Here is a 20,967-nt window from a genome sequence, read left to right as displayed (position 1 = left end):
AGAAACGAATGTTAGACATCCAGACGGGAAAACGACAAGATGAACAAACGATTGTAGCAACAACAATTTCGCCGCAAGCCGTCCGCACGTAATCGACGCGTCTTTTTTGAAAATGTTTTGCAGTGCAACCTATTTTCGTGTAGTGCCACTCGCGAAATAGATCGCGCAATACGCGAGAATGTTTTATAGCTTGTGGCAATTTTTCAATCGCAATACTAGAACCATACCATGCGTGCTATTGCTATACGATATACCTCGTAGTGGAGCAGTCCAATGGTTTCGTTAAGAATATTATTTATATAACTAGAACAAAAAACTCCGAGCAGAGCTCAGAGTACCGTTGCATGTGGTCGAAGAGAGTTATGACAATTTTCAATTATGAATACAAGACATCGCACAAATGACATATTTTCTTTGAATTAGATCAACAAAATTTTGAAGAAGCATTATTATAGCGCTATTGTATTAACAATTTCTCTTATAAATATTACTTCTCTTAGCAATACTTATAAATAATTTTAATTAGATTACTCAAATCTTCAAAAGGATTTCGTATATATTTATATGGAAATTAACTCCCGAAACGAATTAGTTTCCGCATATGAAATCATTTTGTAATATGGATAATAAAAGATGTTATAAGGCCTATAATTATTGATGGATAGTCCTGTAAGGTGTCTATGAGTACAAGTATTACACCATAGCTCAAAAAGCTATCCATTATGGAGTCTTTTGTAACATATTTTATTCATCATATTATAAGCTATATCATATGTGAAAATTAATTTATTCCATCAGGATCTAATTTATCATATAATTAATAGACCACGTACTAATTGTATGGATAATTGGATCCCGGTAAAATGAATTATAATTTTCACATATAATATAGCTTTTAATGTGGTAAACAAAAGATATCGTAGACACAAAGATCAATAAAAAATTGTTTTTGAGATACAATGTATCATAGGTATTAAATTTGTGCTCACATCTTTGATAACTCAAAAACTATCTATTATTGAGCCTTGGTATATACATCTTTTGTTCACCGCATAATGCATAAACAACATTATATGTGAAAAGTAATTACTCATTTCATCGGAATTCAATTGTCCAAAATTAAGGATTCTTCAAAGTAAGTTTTATACAATAAAGATTCGATTTACAGAGAAATAAAAATGGAATGTATTCCTTTCCCCTATTCCTGAAACTAGATAATTTTTATTAACAAATTATGTTAAGAAATTTACAATCTTCTTTCAGCCAAAAAATGTTGGCATCGCAAGGACACTTTATGTACCTACAGTATCTGCAATGATCAAGAGTTTAAAAGCTTTTTATGTAGTTTATAAATATAATCTGTAATATGGCACTCTTTATTTCTCACATTATTTTATGCCATCGATACTTTACGACGTCGCTTTATATAGCCAGGGATAGTTCCTGATATTTCTATAACAGCGCACGTATTTTCCCATCGCGTCTCGTCGAATATCGGAGGACTCAAAAGGTGGTCGAGCGTAGAATCGGTCTGATGTTTCAGAATTACGGTCGTACCTGCACGCTGATAAAGCGGAGCGATTCAATCAGATCGAGCAACCTCGAACTGCAGAGAGAGAGACGTATTATACATGGACTAACTTATTCCCGCTTCGATTACAAGAATCGTAAACCAGATCGACTGACGCAGATTACGTTCGTAACCTAAAAACGCTAACGTGAACCGATTAACATTGACGTGGTTTTACGGAGGCAGATTTACAGCTAGCACGATTAATCTTGGCGAACGATCCTAGTAAAGCTTTTTGAAGTGTGTTCAAATAAAAAGTTTTAGTTGCAAATTATACTCGAGTGAGCATAAATTTGAATCAACTTAAACCCTGCAACTTTAATGATATTACGCTATTTATCCACAAGAGTATCTAACTTACGCAATTAACTTTGTAAACAGGTCTTTTATTTTTTTAAACTTGTCAATATATATAAATGCGAAAATTATACTTTCGTAATTATCTCCGTAATAAACGACAGAGAACGAATTCCGCGCATTCAAAATTTCCCAAAAAATAATCTTATAGAACGCTCATTTCAATGGTAATATTACTACCAAAATAAACTCTCTCTTAATTTCTTCTAGCAGAGTCGTTTACTGAAAAGGTGTTAATACCTGTTGAGAACTGCATTCGCCGAGAGACAGCCGTTAATTAAGCCCAAACGAATCGACTAGAAAACTTTATCCGAAAATATAAACAATGTCAGCCGTCGTCACTGCGATAGCACGTTGCACGTATTTATTCCTGTGGGTATTACGCGTTCTGTGGTCTAACTGCTACATGCGGAGTATCTCGGGAGCGACTAGTCTACAAACGCCACGCGTGAGTTCTCCCGAGATCGTCGTCGTAACGCGATTCACGCAAATGCAGCGATTCATCGGACTGTAATGAACTGCAGTTTGTACGAGTGTCGGCAGTAAACGAGCGGATTTATCTCAAAGGTTGATGCTTACCTTTGAGTTCGCCTTAACGATCAATTATACAGCAATGTTACTTCACTCAAATATGTTCAAAAGGGTAAACATCAATTTGCCGTATTAATATTAAGTGTGTAGTTTTTCGGCGTAACGTGTCTAATATAAATCCATACACAAAGCACAGACATTCAAGGGACATTCTAAAAATATAATCTAGAAAACGTTCTTACATTTTAAGGATGTTCTCAGGATGTGTTCTGTAAATGGGATCGTAATTCGATCCTTATAAGTACCTATACGAAGCTTTGACAGTATCGTCGCTACGAAACGGTATTCCGTTATAACGTGCGGTAATAATCGAGAATCATTCGTCTACCAGAAACTGTATTAAGGGCATATAAGTACTCGCTTACGTGTACTAGCCTTTTCTGTTTATGACAGGAAATCTTTTTGCTGCGCTCGCGCGCGAGCACAATCTCGATCAACGCCGTAGAAAATCTTTGATCCAATTTTAGAGCCATCGCTCTCTTCGGCCGTCGTAATCCCTTTTCTGTTCGGTAAGCGATATAGGTGCGCGCGTTCGTTGCTGCAGCTGTCTGCGCGTATAAATTTGCTGGACACATTCTCGACGCCATTGGAGGAATCGCTTTCTGTTTCCTTGGACCAAGTGGAACGAAGACATTGATAACTCGCTAAGAGGCATGCCAAGCGGAGGCTGCCACTTCTCGTCTGTCGATCATCTACCCAGATCAATCCTCTATCAATATTACAAAATAAAAAAAAAAGGAAAGTAGAAATAAACTTTATTCGGTTAAGCTGGATCTTAAGGCCTAGAATGCTATCGATACGTTTTTACAAGTGAGCGAGGTCATTGAACATTAAACTATGCCTTCAGTGATTATCAAGAGGTTCAATCTGTCATGTTAAAAACTAGGACAAATAGGGACAAGCTCTTAAAAATTCATTTCGTTATACATACATACATCAGTTGGACTCCTTACACGAAAAGAACGATTTTACCGAATCAAAATAATTATATAGAAAATTTAATTGTAATGAATAATATTGCAAAAAATTTTCATGTTCTATAGCAACCAGCTTGCGTCCTATATAATTGTTTTGATAGTATAACAAAATTATTTTCAAATTTATATTTAGTTAAATTAGATACTTCAATAAAATGATTCTTTCCATGTGATAACCAATATAACAAAGATAACCTATAACAAAGATCAATATTATAACATTGATAAGTGATATTAATTTTTAAGCAGTTTTGTGTTATTATATATTTTATTGGATATGTTTAGTGATAAATATTATATTATGAGGAGACATTGTGTGTGTTGGACATACTTCCATATAATTTCAAGATTAAATTTGATAGTGTGCTTATTCTCTTTATAAACTAATAATTAGATTAATTATATGTTAATTATATTTATAAAGGTTTAGATTATAAATATTTTATAATTAAAAGTATGAAGTGTATGAAAATTTTATACCATATTAATTAAAAGTAGCATATTTTCTTGTACATAAAATTTACGTATCGATAGCAATACTAGATATTATTCAATATCGATAACATTCTAATTAATAACACTTCGTTGTGTGTGTGTGTAAATTTATATACATATCCAGTTTTATAAATTACGCGCCGATTTAGTTTTCAGTCTTGAAATATATTGAAATCTTAATAAACTGAAACTGGGGCAGTAATATCACAAATTAAATTGAGAATAAAGAAAAGAAAAATATCCTCCGTCTTTTTTAATAAACTCTCAATATAATCACAATGCAATCTTGTATTAGAATTTATTATTCGTTTTCACGCCATATTAAATTTTAACATAAATTCGAATATATAATACATATAATCAATAAGTTGAATAAATTTCTGTAAAATTTTGCGTTAAAAAAAGCTTATATTACTATCATTTTACTCTGCAACGACTGCAACATCAATTCTAAAATAGGATCTTCGGTCATTTGATATTCGTTTAAATGACACGGTTCATAACGCGTTGAAGATAGAACGCTTCTCGCGAGTGATAATTCGAAAATTCAGTTTGTAACCAATGGAGAATTATTATGTAATCTTTACCTTCTGAAACAGATATCAGTTGTAACTATAGTAATGTGCTCTGTCATGTATAATGGAAAGTTCAGGTATTCCCTTGCCTGGCGATGCCTGAAGGCTACGATAATTTTACGGTTCATTTGCATAATGCCGTCGGCCAGTCACGTGAATCACTTTGATAAGCTCAATAGTAATGGTTTACGCTCTCTCTCTCCCTCTCTCTCTTTCTCTCTCTCTCTCTCTCTTAATGGTTTACGCTCTCTCTCTCCCTCTCTCTCTCTCTCTCTCTCTCTCTCTCTCTCTCTCTCTCGCTCGCTCTCGCTCTCTCGCGTTCGCTCTCTCTACATTTGTCTCTACGTTCGATTGTGCCGGGATCTCTGCGGGGAGTTTCGATTTACTGTTCGGCCGTGCCGACCGGCTACCCTGCAATTCAATTTTTCGGCATTCACTATGGTATAAAATAGAATATAGACAAAGGTGTACCAGAGTTACCACGAATATTCTACGTATCCGGCGACAAAGGAAATTAAAAACGCGTCATCGTTATTGGAAAAGCGAAGAATACCTAACAGTGTCAAGTACTTGACCGACACAGCGTTGAAAAGACGTCGTAGCACTGTCTAGAGAATATTTCAATCTTTCACAGATATCTCTTATAAATACCTCTCAGATGTCTTTTGAACTTTTGCGTCGTTCCGGTAGTCTGGATATACCCGAATATTCAATAAATCAATGAAACGTTAATTATTAAATAAATCTGCTATTCTCGCTATCTGTAAACTGCGGCCATTCTAAAAATGCGCAAAGACAAAAATTATTTACAGTGCTTTAAAGATGCTTAGCATGGCATCAATAACATTAAATTGTTCGTCAATTTAATTTATGATATCACATACTCCAGCTTCAGTCTAAGACTGTGTTTCAAGATCGACAAATATATAATGTAATTCTCGCGTAATTTGTTTGAATTGGAAATATTATAATAAAGATTCAGACAATACATTATTAGGCACTAAAACCCGCCAAATATGACCTTCTTCATTTGTATTAAACATTTCTCGATTCATTTTCACTTATTAATTATTTGCGTCACTTAAAAAAGACATTTTTCCTACATATAGGTTACTGTAATTAATATCATCACATACTTCGGTGATCGAATTGGTTAGACGCCCTCATAGGTGTCGTACGAAATTCGTGAGATCTCAATTCGAATCCCGATTGAGGCAATATTTTTTGTAACAAATTATTTGCACTGCTTTAAAGATGTTTATTAGTCAATAATATTAAATTATTCGTCAATTTTATATGTGATATCATCTACTCCGGTTTCAGTCTAAGATTGTGTTTCCAGACTAATAAATCTCTCTCTCTCTCTCTCTCTCTCTCTCTCTCTCTCTGTTGTTTTTTATATATAAGTGATATGAAAAAAAGTATTGCTGAGAATTGTAAGTTAAAGTTATTTGCAGATGATGCATTAATCTATACGACTGGACATGACAGTTTTAAGATTAACGAACGATTTAAGAAGCAAATGAGAAGAATAGAGGAACGGTTAGGATGAATGGATTAAAACTGAATGCAAGCAAAACTAAAGTAATAGTAATAAGAGAAGTTAGAAAAAAGGTGACTGAAAATAACACTGAAATAAAAATAGGAGATAAAGTATTAGAAGTAGTTAGTGAAATAAAATATCTAGGAATATAGTAATTGATAAAAATTTAAACTTCTGGCTCACATTAATGATATAAGTAAAAAAGGAACAAGATTGGTAGTGTTGAGACAAATTAGTGATAACTTATCACCATTAATGAGATGTACGATATACAAATCACTTATTGCTCCATTGTTTAACTACTGTTTTTAAATAGATATTAATAGGAATAAATAAGACTAACTGAGAACACTTACAGAAATTACAGAATAGGAGAATGAGAATAATACTTAGGTGTAATAGCAAAGTGAGGATTAAGGATATGCTAGAAGCACTTCAGTTTATGTCTATTAAACAAAGAATAGAATTTAATATAAATTTGTTGATACATGAAATGGCAAAGGGACTGTGTTATCTGGCCAGGAAAATAGAAATCGTGCAAAGAGAGGGTATAATACTGACAAGACAAGAAGGAAAACTGTATATTGACAGATATAAGACAAGAGAAGAACAAAAATGTTACTGCATAGTGAATTAAAAATGTCTAATAACCTACCGCAGGAGATAAAAATGGAAAAAAATTTACAGAGTTATAGAAGGGAATTAGCAAAGTAGGCAAAATGCGTATTAGACAAAATATTAGACAAACCCGCCTTGACTAAATATGGCCTTCTTCACTCATTTGTATTAAAAAAAGTTTGGCCTTTTTACGCTTATTAAATCATTATCCAGGTAGCAAATTAATGGTATTTGTCATCAAAATAATGACAAATTATGTCATTATCTTACATTATCTTACTAAATATCAAAAGTATCAAAAGATCTACATCGAATTAAATAATACATTGATAAACTAACTAAAAACCTCTTTACTAACTGCCTGAAAGAATTTATCCGTGGAAAGATACGCGGCCATCATTAATGCCATTCCCAAAGGAACTTAAAGCTAAAGAGGGTCATTTTAAATGTTAATTATTTTTTATATTTATTAAGATAAAATGAATACTCTGGAATTTGTTTTTTTAAATAAATATATGTTATTAATGATTTGACAAGCACACAACTTTATGACCAAACTTTTCTGTCACCCTGTATATCTTGTATGGATTACACAGTGTATTTAGTGTAGTTTCGAGAAACAATATATTCATCAGGTGCGTAGGAAAAGTTATGCAGAGTGTCGAGTTTAATAACATGCTTGCAATTAATTTTGGCGCTTAAAGGTGATGCAAGACACGCTGTGCGAAGATATATCGCGTCATTTCTGTAGATATAGGTACTGCTATAGAGTTATATGTATGTATAATAACATCGATTCTCTTCGCGCTACAACTTCAATGGAACGTCGCTACGTTCTTGCGGTATCTTCTCCACCCGTCCGCGACGAACTCGAGTTTGGCAAATTGGCTTCTCGACTTACAATCAACCGCATTCCGCAAACGTGTTACACGTCCGCTCGATATCTATAATTCTCATACAATGCTTGTCGAGAGAAACATCAGACTATCAATATCCGGATTGCATTTACATATTATGCGCATTGCACACACAATTGTATCGCGATCGATGTATTAAGAAATTCGAGTGAATTTACTCACGAAATCGATTTTCTTTGCCCGGCCATCCTGTCTCTCTCAGTAACAGCCAATGATCAAAGTAAATTACAGAATTGAAGAATAAAAATAATCGTCTATAGAACAAATTCGACGTCGATATAAAAAGCAATTTGTATTTCCACGTCTATCGCGTTGTACAATGAATTATCGACCCTTTCATTCCAGTGCGATAAATATTACCTCTTTTACCGCTTCAATGAAAATATCTCTTTCAAATAAATTCTGATTTCATCGATATTTTCGAAACACGGTTTATTACAAAAAGCTGTAATTTATGCAGTTTCTATTGGCGATACATGTACAACAGTGATTTGGCGAATAAATAATGGATTTAGAGTGTACAGTCATAATAATGTATATGAAGAGAATCGTTCGAATTTGCTCGTTATAATGTTACAGTTGTAATTAACCTTTGTTCAACGGTAACATACAGAAATCGGGACAAAATCAGAAAATATACACGGACAAGTCAACAAACGAAGTCGAAATCTCAGTCAGTTACTCGCAAATAACCCGTCGCTTAAAAATTCAATTTTCCGTGACGTTCGTAAGAAAGTTCATGTCCCTCGATGAAATTTCCGGACACTTCATTTCTCGATCCTTGGGACAGAGGTGGCACACGATAAAAGTCATCCGGAAGAGCAAGGAAACGCCATTGGGAAACGAGGAAAATTTGTTCTGCTAATTCAGGCAATGTTTATTCTCCCAAAGCTAACAGCTGGCAGAACCTAGACGCGTTAATTACCGAGCATGTCTAATTCAGTTTGTAGTTTTTCGAGGTCTAACAGTGTCGCAAAATTATATCAAAGTTTTTTACTTATATGCAAATATATACATAAAGTTATATACGTACTTCTATCAAGCTCGACAACTTATCTCAATATTTAGTTTAATCAGTTCATCTACATGGAACTTGTGATAAATTAACTAGTTCTATCTATGTTAATTAATCTTAAGTAAAATAATCCTAAATGGACCGTCCTAAAACACACATTATTCAAAACATGATTTTAATCTTTACGGTTTCAATAATAAAGCTAAGTAAACTGCTCTTAATTTCTAACAGATTTCTGTTTGAAATGCAATTTCACGATACAAGAAAATGCCGTAAATAGAATTTCCTTGCATCGGCAATGTGTCTGTATATATGTAACATTATGGCCTCATATTATACATCATTTCTGGACGTGGCAAAATTTCAGGTAATTTATATACGGTTTACTCGTGAAGCGTGTTTATGACGAACGAGTGAATTTCCGCTACATGTCCGACACGACATTCGATCGATATCTTCTTTAAGCAACACTTTAAATAGTAAGTCTTGCAATATTTTTAAATAACTAATATATAAAATAACCAAAAATAAAAAAAAATACATATTTTCGAAATTTCTTAGCTTCTTGGTTACAAATTGAACGTTTTAAAAATGTGCAAAACAGTTATAAATCTTATAAAATCTGAAAAAAAAGTGAGTCAAGTTACAAAAAAAGTTAAATCCCTATTCTGACAGGACTAGATTTACTAAATGTAAGATAATTTTTCTATATGTGTATAATTTACTATATGTATATAATTTTTCCTTTTATTATTATTTTTCATAAAACTTGCTTTATTTATTTCCAGTTATATGTTTATTATTTTATTTTCATTTGAATTTGACATAGAGATAAAAGAGGAAAAGACATTGTTTTTTTTCCAATAAATAACTAGGCATGGTATAGCGGAAATATACATATAGTCTGTAATTTTTTTATATTAAAGGGTAATAAAAAGATTTCAAAATCATAAAAATTCTGTTAAATCAACTGTTTTTGCAGAAAATAAAAGTTACAAACGTTTCATTATCTCTCAGTTCCAAAATCAGCTAAAATACTTTCTCCAGTTCAAAATCAGTCACTTTGCACTTTATTTTAATAAATAAAAATTGTGTTTCTTATGCTATATTATACACGTTTTGTTAACTAAAACAATGAACTTCTTAAACTTTAAAAAATAATCTTATTGATAGATTGAATAAGAAAATTATACGAATTTTCTCACCGAAAAGACTTTAAGTGGCGTTAACGATTTTTGCCGATTGGGCTACTCAATTTGAGAAAATAATCGCTTGGCGATCTTTTAACAAGGAAAATGTTGGATTATTGAAGTGAATCACAATCCGCAAATTGCTCGACAAAGCTACAGTGAAGCCTAGTTTGATATAAGAACAACTTGAAATTCTCGACCTCAACAATCAAATTGTTCGTTGCTCCTACCGACTGTACTCGATTTAATGCAATTCAGCATACATATAGCGAATTATGAATAACTCGGTATGTCGATAGAGTTCGCTCTGAAATTATTGGCAGAATGCCTTTCGCCGAACGATCTCGAGCGATCTGGTTTAAAGCGCTTTATTCATGAGTCCATTCATTGCATGGAAATCAACTGGAATGCGATAGCGGTCTGTGGTATTTAAGAATACACCGGAATACACGAGAAGCGATCCTACCTTTCAGTAATTCTGGGCGGAAATTACGTTACGGAATTTATCTTATCGTACAAAATGTCGCATAACATGACTTTTTCTTAGCAATGGTGTTCCTTTTTTTTCTTAAGAAAAAAAGAATACATATTTCAGGTATATAGTCACTCTTTTTTAATTTTGTTATAAATGTTCGGCAAACTATTTTAGATCGCAACGAATTAACTTCTAACCAACTATACCACAAGATCTTAAAACGTTGAAATTTTAATTATCGAATGTTCCAGCGAACAAACTTGTATTATAATAAAATAAAAAAGAAACTAGCGCGTTTTACTCGTAACAGACCAATCCTATAGCTAGTTAACTCCAAGCTCATTAAATCGCAATATTTCGTCGAAAATTGGGTCTACCTTACAGCATTTTATTCGTGATATACATTTCGATATAATCGCGTCCGTGTGCGGGCGCGTGTGTGGAAAACAATACATTGTGTCGGTGTGGCCCATTTTACTGACACACCTGCGTTTTGTTCGAATGAGCGACAAAGTGTCGTTGCACCGCTTTAAGTTTATTCCGGAAACAGGAAATAGCAAAAAAATATTCGTTCATCCATCGTGTTAGATTACATTTATAGAACTTTATTTAGATGCCTGAAACATGTATTTGTGCACTTGCACCTCGAAATAATCGGTTTTAAACTCTGATTATCGATACAATCATCTATTTCATTCAATCGCCAAATTATTGAATGTCGACGAATTGAAAATTTTAGTTAAAAAAGAGGATATGAACGACCGAATGGAATATTTATTTAAAACTATAAAATTTAATTATTTCCACCGTCTATTTTAAAATTTTATTTTAAAAAAATTATCTCTATTTTCAAATTATTTAATTTCGTAATATCTTCTTTAATAAGAGATAAGACAAAATTTTTGGAGCCTTTTCTCGCAGTACTATTGTTATGTTCTTTTCATAACAAATTTCCCCAATTACTAAAATAATTTATCTTTTATAAAAATAAATTCACGATTGAGAGAGAGAGAGACGCAGTTAAACATCAGTTGACGTAAAATATCTCGCGCAACTCGGCCATCTCTAGATTTTTCGTGAAAAAAGTTGGTATAATAATAATAATAAATATAAGATTGTATTCACCTGTCTGATGCAAGAGGAACATTATCAGAGGTAGCACGGCGCGCAGCCATCCTCCTCGATGATCCTTCATACTGAGTATTTCTGTGAGCGGTATCGTACGGCTCTCTTCTTACTATACGACAGTATACGACAGTGACAACGACAATGGCAACGCCAACAACGACGACGGCAACGATGGCAACGACGACGACGACGACGACGACGACGACGACGACGACGAAACTGATCTCGTTATGTCACACTCGCCGTTCTTTTATTGACAGTTACTCACTACAGCATCCCGGCACTGAACAATATCCGTGAACGACGTACACATCACCGTCATTCTCTCGTAACTAATCGCGCACACCACTCGTTTGTCGCCACGCTGTGCATCACATGTCGACTCCGATAAAGTCCATCACTTGCCCCACGACAATCGTCGACTGTTAGTCGATTATTGTTTTCTGGTTGATCTGTTCGCAACAACGCACAAACTTCCCTACCAAATTTTTTGTTTTCGAGATAACTCTTCGTTAACGTCGCGCGATTCTCCTTTGTGGCTCTTTCTGTGAATCTGCTCTTGTGGATATTTAAACGAATCGACAGGCTATCAATGCCTGAATACTTTGACAAGGATCGTCATGCTCTGATGGTCGTCGACGAACAATGCTCTTTCTCCTGCTTCTCTCTGTACCAAGTGTGCGTGTATGGAAATTGTTTTTTTTCATTCAAGATAACTCATGAATGATCTCTCCTTTGTAATCTTAGATTTCTTCCATTTTCTCTCTGTGACGATTTTCTTTCCGTCGCAAAATGCGCAATACTGTAACAGTTGAATTTTCACGCTTTTGATGCTCGAGTGCTCAAATCACTAAACGACGTCATCGTAAGTGCACAGCCGGAATTTCATTTGCCAACACTCGCTCTCCCACGTACAAGTTCGTGACACGCGGTTGACGATTATTGTCAGTTTAACGAAGCACATACGGCACCGCCCGCATTCGGGCTCGCCCAGAATTGTCGAGAAACGAGGTTGATTTTCGCGGATTTGGAACGACTTTGCTACTCACGTGTTCTCTTGGCTCTTATATTTTAAAGATTTCTGTATACCCGCGAGAGAATTCTTCTCCAGTAACCTCGCCAAAGTTTTCGTGCAACTTTGTTGTGCGCTTCAGTAATTAGGACTATCCTCGAAATTTACCCGCTGTACGTTTTTATTCACGAGTTACGTGCCATTCTTCAAGTCCGTGTAATGATACCCAAGAGATCGCCCGACTTTTCTAAACTCACATTGAAAGTAATTAATTACCGTGAGGCATGCGCGTCTTCGTACTTTAGATACTACGTTAATTACCTCTTTTCCGATTTACTTCTTAATTGCTCGTACACCACGATTTATGCACTCTGGCACGTATCCCCCGAGCCTTTACACGAGCTCTGTTTGATATGGCGTGTCAATATAGAAAGACCGTTTTTTCAATTCACATCGAACGGGCTTTGAATCACGATGAGATGCCCCGTGACGCGTTAAACTACTCGATTTTCAAGTATCGACAAATATTTACCAAATCCGACACTATTCCGAATCGTTTTCGCAATGACGTCACGAAGATCGACCTCGTTTGCAAAAAAAATTTAAGGAAATCCGCACTTTATTGAGCACTCTCGTGTAAGCACATACAATCACTTATTTCGAGTAATACACTTGTTCCTAATTTCTAATTAGCCCTTGTTCTCAGTTCTTCTGACGCTCAAGCATTCCAGGTCAACTTCACAAGATCGATGTACGAGTTAGCGTCGTAATTGACATGAGTCTCGAGATCTGTTTCGAGGCACTAAGAATGACCCAGCGCTTTTCGCTTCACACCTCGAGACATCGACTCTCTCGATAGAATTGCATTATGTATCAGACACGCTACGTGCAGCGCGCGAAGTTTTACGACCCAGCATTATCGATTGTCCGAACGACCAGCCCAGGTATACGCTTTAATTCATCGACGAGCACATCGTTTATACCGCAACCTCTGCGCCGCGACAACCGGCTTCTCAGAAATTCGCAAGACATAGAATAAATCTGTTCTCAGCAGACGAACCTTTGATCATCCGAGATTAAGGGCAATCGAGTGATTCGCTATGTTTCCTTTTCTCCAGCAATTCTGCCGTCTCATGTAGAATCACAGTTTCAAATCTCCACAGATTTGTTGCAACGCGTGATTGAAACAGCTTCCGCGCACGTTGGTGGAATCTAATGCACCAAGTTTAAAGCTCTTCAAGGAGCTCACGTCAATGATTTGATCGATCTGAGATGAGGACAAGAGCGCTTGGATTTTAGACGGCCTTCTAATCCTGGGCTTAAGAAACCTCCATCTTCGGTTGGCAGCGTGTCATCACGTTCCCTTCCATAGGTTGCGCTCCATTAACCCGAAGAAGGGATGTACATTAATCGTCGGTTAATTTTTAATCTTCAATTTCATGAAATTTCTTTCGTCGTCACTCACATTTCGTTGTGTGAACGTTACTGATAGTAGAAAAATGGCAGTTTCTTCGTAGAAACATTCTGCAACAAATGAAAAATTGCTTGTATTAAACTTACAATCGATTAAATAAATTCGATCTGATGGTCATTCGTTAACAAGTTATTCTTATATTGCTATTTTACTTATTGCTGCATTATAAATTCGTATACATAATCGTAGAATTTTCTTGCTCAATTAGACAATAAATAAAAATATAAAAAAAGCAAATAATTAAAAAATATTACCTATATAAAGTGATCAGAACAAAATGTATATAAAAATCTTAATCGTAAATTGTAATTATAAAAATAGAGCAGGTTATTTCGGTGAAACCTGTTTGTCAGAGTTTACAGTGATGAATTTATGGGGTGATAGAAATCTTCGGTAACCGACGAAAGTCCAGCGTAGGGTATTTAAACGAATCTGGACAGTTAGAATGTAGGTACAAATCCCAAGATAGTTAAGGCGTCTTAAGCATCTTGTATGTATTCGTCCAATTCTGCACGAACGAGATGTAATTGGGTCTACCATCCCCGCACCTCCCTAACGCGCTCGCAAGCTAACCCGAACTTCGCAGCCGGGGAGAGATATACCAGCGTCGTCTACCAGGTGCACTCTCAAGTCCCTCGGATTAAAGTGCCGGAGCGCGAGTGCCGCAGAGTCACTCGTATAACTCGGTAGTTTAAGATTGACCGCGGAGTGACTCGATTACGACATACCTCGGAGCTTCGAAATTCGGTGGATTTTAGGATTTACTGCGCCCCGCCGGTAATCAGCTGCATCCCCCGTCCGAGCTTTTTCCGTTCTACGGATAATTAGGACAGCTCAGCAAAATCTAACCAAGTGAATCCCTCTTCATTTCAATCCCTCTGGAGTCATTTAGACAAAATTTTATTAGATAGAAACTTCATAGAGCGTTAAACGGTATGCATATGTATAAGCGTTAAACAATACATATAATCATAAATATATTTAAAATAATATTTTTTTCAAAAAGAGTACATGTCATTTAGAAGTATAAAATTTAATGAAATGTAAATATAAATCAATGCGACAAATATATCTGCAAAAAAGATTATAATATAATTGGAGCCCATTTATTATTAAATGTTAGCTCCGCTATATTTCTGCGTGATTATATTTCACGACAAATCAAGAATTTATATGAATATATGCGGGTACAAAATGTGAATATATAACGTCGCAGGATGAGCATTGCAGGATTTGTACATCCAATTTCCAGACGACAGGGCTTAATAACCAAGGAACTTCCTACGTATGCGTGTTAATTAAAGTACACACGCGTTACCCGAATTTCTCAAACTTTAACTACTCCTCCGTTGACCGAAAGTTTAAATAGCTCGCTGCACATTCGGCTGGTACGTGAAAACGGAGGATGTAGAAGGCATACTAAACCAACGGCGAAAGGCATGACCGTTTGCATTAGATTTGTAATACAAACATTCACATTCAATTTGTATTCGTGAATATGTTAATTAATATATCATTGTCTAAATGTTGAAAATAATTATACAGTATTCGTAGTTTCACAATTAATTGATTAAAATTATTTATTGAGATAGCGAACTGTCGTAGTTCCGCAATGAAGACTAAAGTACGTTCATTCGTTACGCAAGAGTGAATACAAGCTAACGAACGATATTTCGACGTTAAGGAGATGTTTCGACATTAAAGGGGAGATGAGAAAAAGTCGACTGTCCGCTTTGGCACAGCTCGGGAATTTCTGTTCAACTCGAGAGATGAAGCAATATAACGTCTCGTATGGAGGCTAACGGGAAGCGAGAGCTACTTCGATTATCCGGGAATTGGTCTTTCATCGTCGCTCTAATTCGACGGTTACGTGGCAGCTTTCCGGAAGACTCACGCGGTTACAACTTTGCAAACAGCCAACGATTGTAACGGTTACGACAACGGGGTATATCGGATGGAATCTGTCGACCTAGCTCGGCTGTTATAGTCAACCAAGCAACGCCACGTGAAGACGACTGAAGAATGGATGCTGCGTTGTGTAACTCGTCACGAGGAAGGAACAAAGACCACAATTTTAATTTAACCTTTAATTGTCGCAATCCCTAGCCACACAACGTTTTGTTTGGTGAGGGTATTTTCGCTCCTTCTGCTTAACTCAAAGTTAAGCAAAATAATGAAAGAAACAATTTAACAATCATTCTTGCGATCTGACAGTTACATAATTCACGAATTTCGTAAACAGCGAGCTTGTTCGACGAACCTATCGTCATTTATATTTTGTAATTTGTTCGCTAAAGTAATTTTCAAGAAATTATTTGAAAAAATATATAATAATAATTTTTCGAAAATTAATTATGTCTCGCTTTTAGTAATATAATTTTGAATTAGTAACGCTGTAAGATAAAATTTGTTTTCATTGATAAAAGCACAGTTTAGTGATAATTACAGTAATTAACTGGCAGATGTTTTATTCATGGGAAGATCTAAAAAGAACACGCAGCAAAACGAATAAACAAATTTTGCATAAACATTTCATACTCGTTATATTTATCGTTGTTTGTAACAGAACTTTGTTGTTATACACGATTACGACAGAAAAGAATCGTAAATAATTTAGCCACCTGCAAATCTGACCGTCCGGTTGACATGAATATTTAACGACTGTTGCAGGCACGTCGCGCAATGCGAAATCTTTCTCGTTCGTCGCGCCGTGCTATTGCACTTTGCGTTAGTTGACCCCCTTTTTATCCGCAACGCCCACAATTGCCAGAAATTGGAGACGACCCAAACGTTCCGAATGATAAGTGTACTAACTTTTCACCTTCTCGTAAAAATTATTTTTATTGGCTTATTCGACGAGGCAATCACGTAAATTAATAAGCTTTGCAATTCCACTAAAAGCGTACCCAATAATTTCAAGTTAAATGAAGAAAGCAGTTCAGTAACGTCGAGATTTGATAAAGAATTGTTGGAATAACGATTTAAATAAATTCTTTACGCGTGTGTAAAATCATCCTGAAAACGAGATATGCAATATCGTTACACGCAATCTGCCTCTCGTTACAACACTTTGCGAATTATGTCTACGAAGTGCTAGCTTGCATGTAATCGACGAATGAAGCAATCCTCTCGTGCTGTGTAATCATAAAGTTCGTAACTACCTTTTCGCACGGTCAACTGGAAACTAACCGCTCATGCGGTTGCCAAAAACCAAGCCACTATATCGTTAGCACGATCAGTTCAAAGAGAATCTCGTATACGTTTGGGGAAATCCATCATATCTCACTATCTTTTTATCGCTATTACGGTTTTCCGATTCTTTGAACCAGATAGCCTTATCTTTAACATATTTCTGATATTTAGAAATAATAAAAAAGGAAAAAAAAGAGGAAGAAAATATTATTCGAGATAAATTTATTAATTTAACGTTTATTGTAGTGTCTTACAATCACACATTTGCTTTTTAATAATAAAAAAAAAATCACAAATAAATAAATGGATCTCTCGAATATTGCGATATTTTTCATACACGATAAATATTTGTTACAATCGAGATATTAAAACCGTTATATTACTCTTTATTCAAATGCACGTATAAATTGTCAGAGACAAACGTAGGTATAATAAATCCGAGGCCAGCGAGACACGAATGTATATGCACGTTTGTTACTTTAATCGCCGGAGATGATAGTGCGGCACGGAATCGCGGTGGCCTGACAACGGTATAACGACGGTGCACAAATAAAAGCACGGTTTCTCGTTAGTTGCGATTGTAACTGCGCTACTGAATGGTCAGCGGCGGAGGAGTGTCCAGCTCTAGTATAAAACCGCGACACGTCCTTAATTTCTCGGTGCTTGTATTTTATTTTTTTTTCGCACGTAAAATCATTATCGATAAAAATGAATATTAAAGAACGGAAAAACTAGTAACGAGACGGATGAGACACTCATTCGAATATTGGAACTTTCGGAGTAAAGCTCCAGCAATGTAAATCTTCGGTCCACCACGTGGATCTTGCATTCAATTTTCGACAGTCTATATTCAACACAATAATTCATCCTTGCATCCTTCCGATTGATCGATTCAATTAAGACGCCCCCCCCCCCCTTCATGCTCTCACTAATAAACTTACGCTCTTATCAGAACGGGATTCTAGTCGTAAGACGCGGACCGGATTTAAGTTGCCCGCGTTATATAGAATGTTATCACTACGTGGCGGCTTGCCCGCGACTGAGAGAGCTTTCGGACCAACCCTGTCCGAGTTTCCCGGATCGGCCGCGGTAGCGCTGCGTAACAGAATCCACCCCCGTTTTCTCTCTCCCTCTCCCTCTCTATCTCTGTCCTCTGCCACCCCTTATTCATTTCTCTTTCTCACACTCTGGTGTCCCATCAGCTTCCGTTGGCCCCACGACAAAAACAATTGCCTCTCCGTCCCCTTCGTGCACCTCCTCGTCGTACTGTCCGATACGTATCTGCATTCCCTATGTATTAGGTAGTAAAGTGGCTCTACTCTCACCCTCCATCGAGGAAATCTGGGATTCTTGTCGTATTTAAATTAGCGTCTACGGCGACAGTGCTTAATGCCGAGTAAGGGAGGTGCGCCTGTTTCGCGTACGACGACACCCCGGAGCACTTTTTCAGCGCGAGGTCGGTAGTTTGGCGAGCGCGATAAAAGGGCAGAGTCATAAGGTAAATTGTAATTAAAAGTAAACATCACGGGCAAGCCAATTCGAATCATTTTATTGATATCGGACCATTTAAGAGATATTCGATGCGAAATAATTGTTTCAAATACATATTTTTTATCTTGCAATTAAAAATAATGTGTATGCTGTATAATATCATTAACATACATATTATTTTTAATAAAATCACTGACATATCGACATATTTTAATATTAATTTTATAATATCAGTATATATAGATATTATAAATAGGAAATCGTACAAAAAATTATTTAAATAAAATTTTTCATTAAAATATGCAATAATATTCACTTGTATAAAACTGCATATTAAAGGATGTTATATAATAATTTCTTTTAAAATCATTGGAAAAGTATGCTGCTATTGAGCAAGAGAAAAATGAGAAAGATATATGTATATATTAATATATTAGCAATTATTCTAGTTAAAACTTTATAAGACTTAATGGCCAATGATCGTGTGCTTTATTCTACTGCGATGTAATACTATACGGATGAATGGCCAACGTATTACGTTGAATGTATTTACTTCGTAAAGTATTCTTTGGCAGTGATATTCGTTGAGAAATTTAAACAGCGAATTTCATCGACGAATTTAAAATACGCGATATTACACAGCGAAAGATCCAATAGCAGCACAAGCAATCTCTCTTAGGGCAATCCTTTAGCAGAATATTTTTTTTCGAAATTGAATCGGTAACAAAAGATACATAATGCATCAGCGGGCAAATATCTCACGGCAGACAGCTGTGATTTATTTGTTTGATTTTGTTGAGAATGGTCACTGAGATATCACGAATGAAACGTCGCGTACTCTGACGAGGTCAATCGCGGGATATTTCGTGTCGAGCGATAATTTAATACGAGCGTCGTTTTCTTACAAATTGTCATCGTAAAAAGACGACGAGTGGTCGTGATTGCTTAAACCGATAATTGAACGCTTAAACTTTTACGTCGTATCGACTCAATGTCATCTTAGATCTAAGAACGTTTGCAATTTTCCCGAAGAAAGCGTTTCCGGCAGAAAAATCACACGAGCTTTATGCGTGCTTTAAACTGTACTCTTTAACGCGAGCGTATCAGGAAGTGAGCGCCCAGGTCTCTTCACAGGTATTGACTTTCTAACAAAAGCGCTCTTCCGATAAAGCGTCAACTACACGCCACCCCCGGACGCGACTCACCCTACCTGCCTCTGCCATGTTGTCCCCTCACCCTTCCTTCCGTCATCCTGCTAAGCCTGCCGCCCTATAGGTTAGGTATTTCGATACACTCACCAACGCGCGACGGCGCCAGCTTCTGGCGTAAAATAATTAATTTTCAACAGGCAACAAACCATTAAAGTGCTCGGACTGGCGTGCGCATGTAATTATCGGCATGCGTTAGAAACGTGATATTCTTTTGAAGTTGGCACACCTTTGCGCCCCCCGAATAAAAAACGAGTGCTAATTGAAGTCGAGAGTCATCAACTCGATGAGAAAGGTTCGATTTATCGCGCTCAGCCGATTCGATCGATGTCGATGGTTTGAACTTTTTACTTCCTCCAGGATGGAAACCGATTGTATTTTTCGTACAATAAATACCAAAGAGAAAATTATATGTTAAAATCACATAAAGAGAAATATACATATATCACATTTCGATAAATTATCTCATAAAAGAGCAAATAAATATTCATGATATTTTAACGGAAGTAAAATGATTGAATATCCGATAGAAAATAAAATGCATCAGATACGTTTTAGGATTGGTTCTAAAGTTGTATATTACGGCCACGTCCTGATTCCATTTTGATTGACGTTTTGCATTGTTAATGCTTCATGCGAATATTCAATCTTTCCTATAGGATAAACAGTTAGCAATCACATAGCAGTCGATTAGATTCTACGCTTGTAATTATAGATTAATCGTCGACGACGATTAATAATCTGTCGTTCGTGCTGATTCGACAATTCGATACACGTTTCCCTTCGAGAACGATTTTCTTCGAGGTAGTACGTTTCACTTAACTCTCTGGAGCTGACGCTAAAATCTGTAACAGTTATTAATGCTCGGTCTGGATCTAAGATCTACTTAATTTATATTAATTAAAAGACATTAATTAATTTCAAAGAACCAAAATTACATAACTAGTATAAGAATTGTAAATACATTTTAAGGATGTATCAGATGTATGATTTCTTTGTGAAAACATGTGACTAGAATTAGAAATTTATGCTTTTCGTATAAAAATAAACATTATACGTATACATATGAAATAGTGTTCAATAAAATCAATATTTATATTTATCAATACAATTTTGTAATTTGAATAAAAACTTTGTTA

General features: G+C 35.7%; 1 protein-coding gene across 1 annotated transcript in view; it reads right to left on the bottom strand.

Annotated features, from left to right (window-relative positions):
- The window catches only part of LOC108764110 (defective proboscis extension response 4), a 116,452-nt gene extending 103,391 nt beyond the window's left edge, over positions 1-13,061 (bottom strand). The window contains exon 1 of the mRNA XM_018512154.1: positions 11,449-13,061. Coding sequence (XP_018367656.1) covers positions 11,449-11,518 — 70 coding nt within the window. The 5' untranslated portion in view covers positions 11,519-13,061. The remainder of the gene's footprint in view (positions 1-11,448) is intronic.
- Between the last annotated feature and the right edge of the window lie 7,906 nt (positions 13,062-20,967).

The sequence above is a fragment of the Trachymyrmex cornetzi genome, unplaced genomic scaffold (genome assembly GCF_001594075.2).
Source record: "Trachymyrmex cornetzi isolate Tcor2-1 unplaced genomic scaffold, Tcor1.1 scaffold392, whole genome shotgun sequence".
NCBI lineage: Eukaryota > Metazoa > Arthropoda > Insecta > Hymenoptera > Formicidae > Trachymyrmex > Trachymyrmex cornetzi.
Note: the sequence above shows the minus strand (reverse complement) of the source record. Positions and strands in the feature narration are given on the sequence as shown.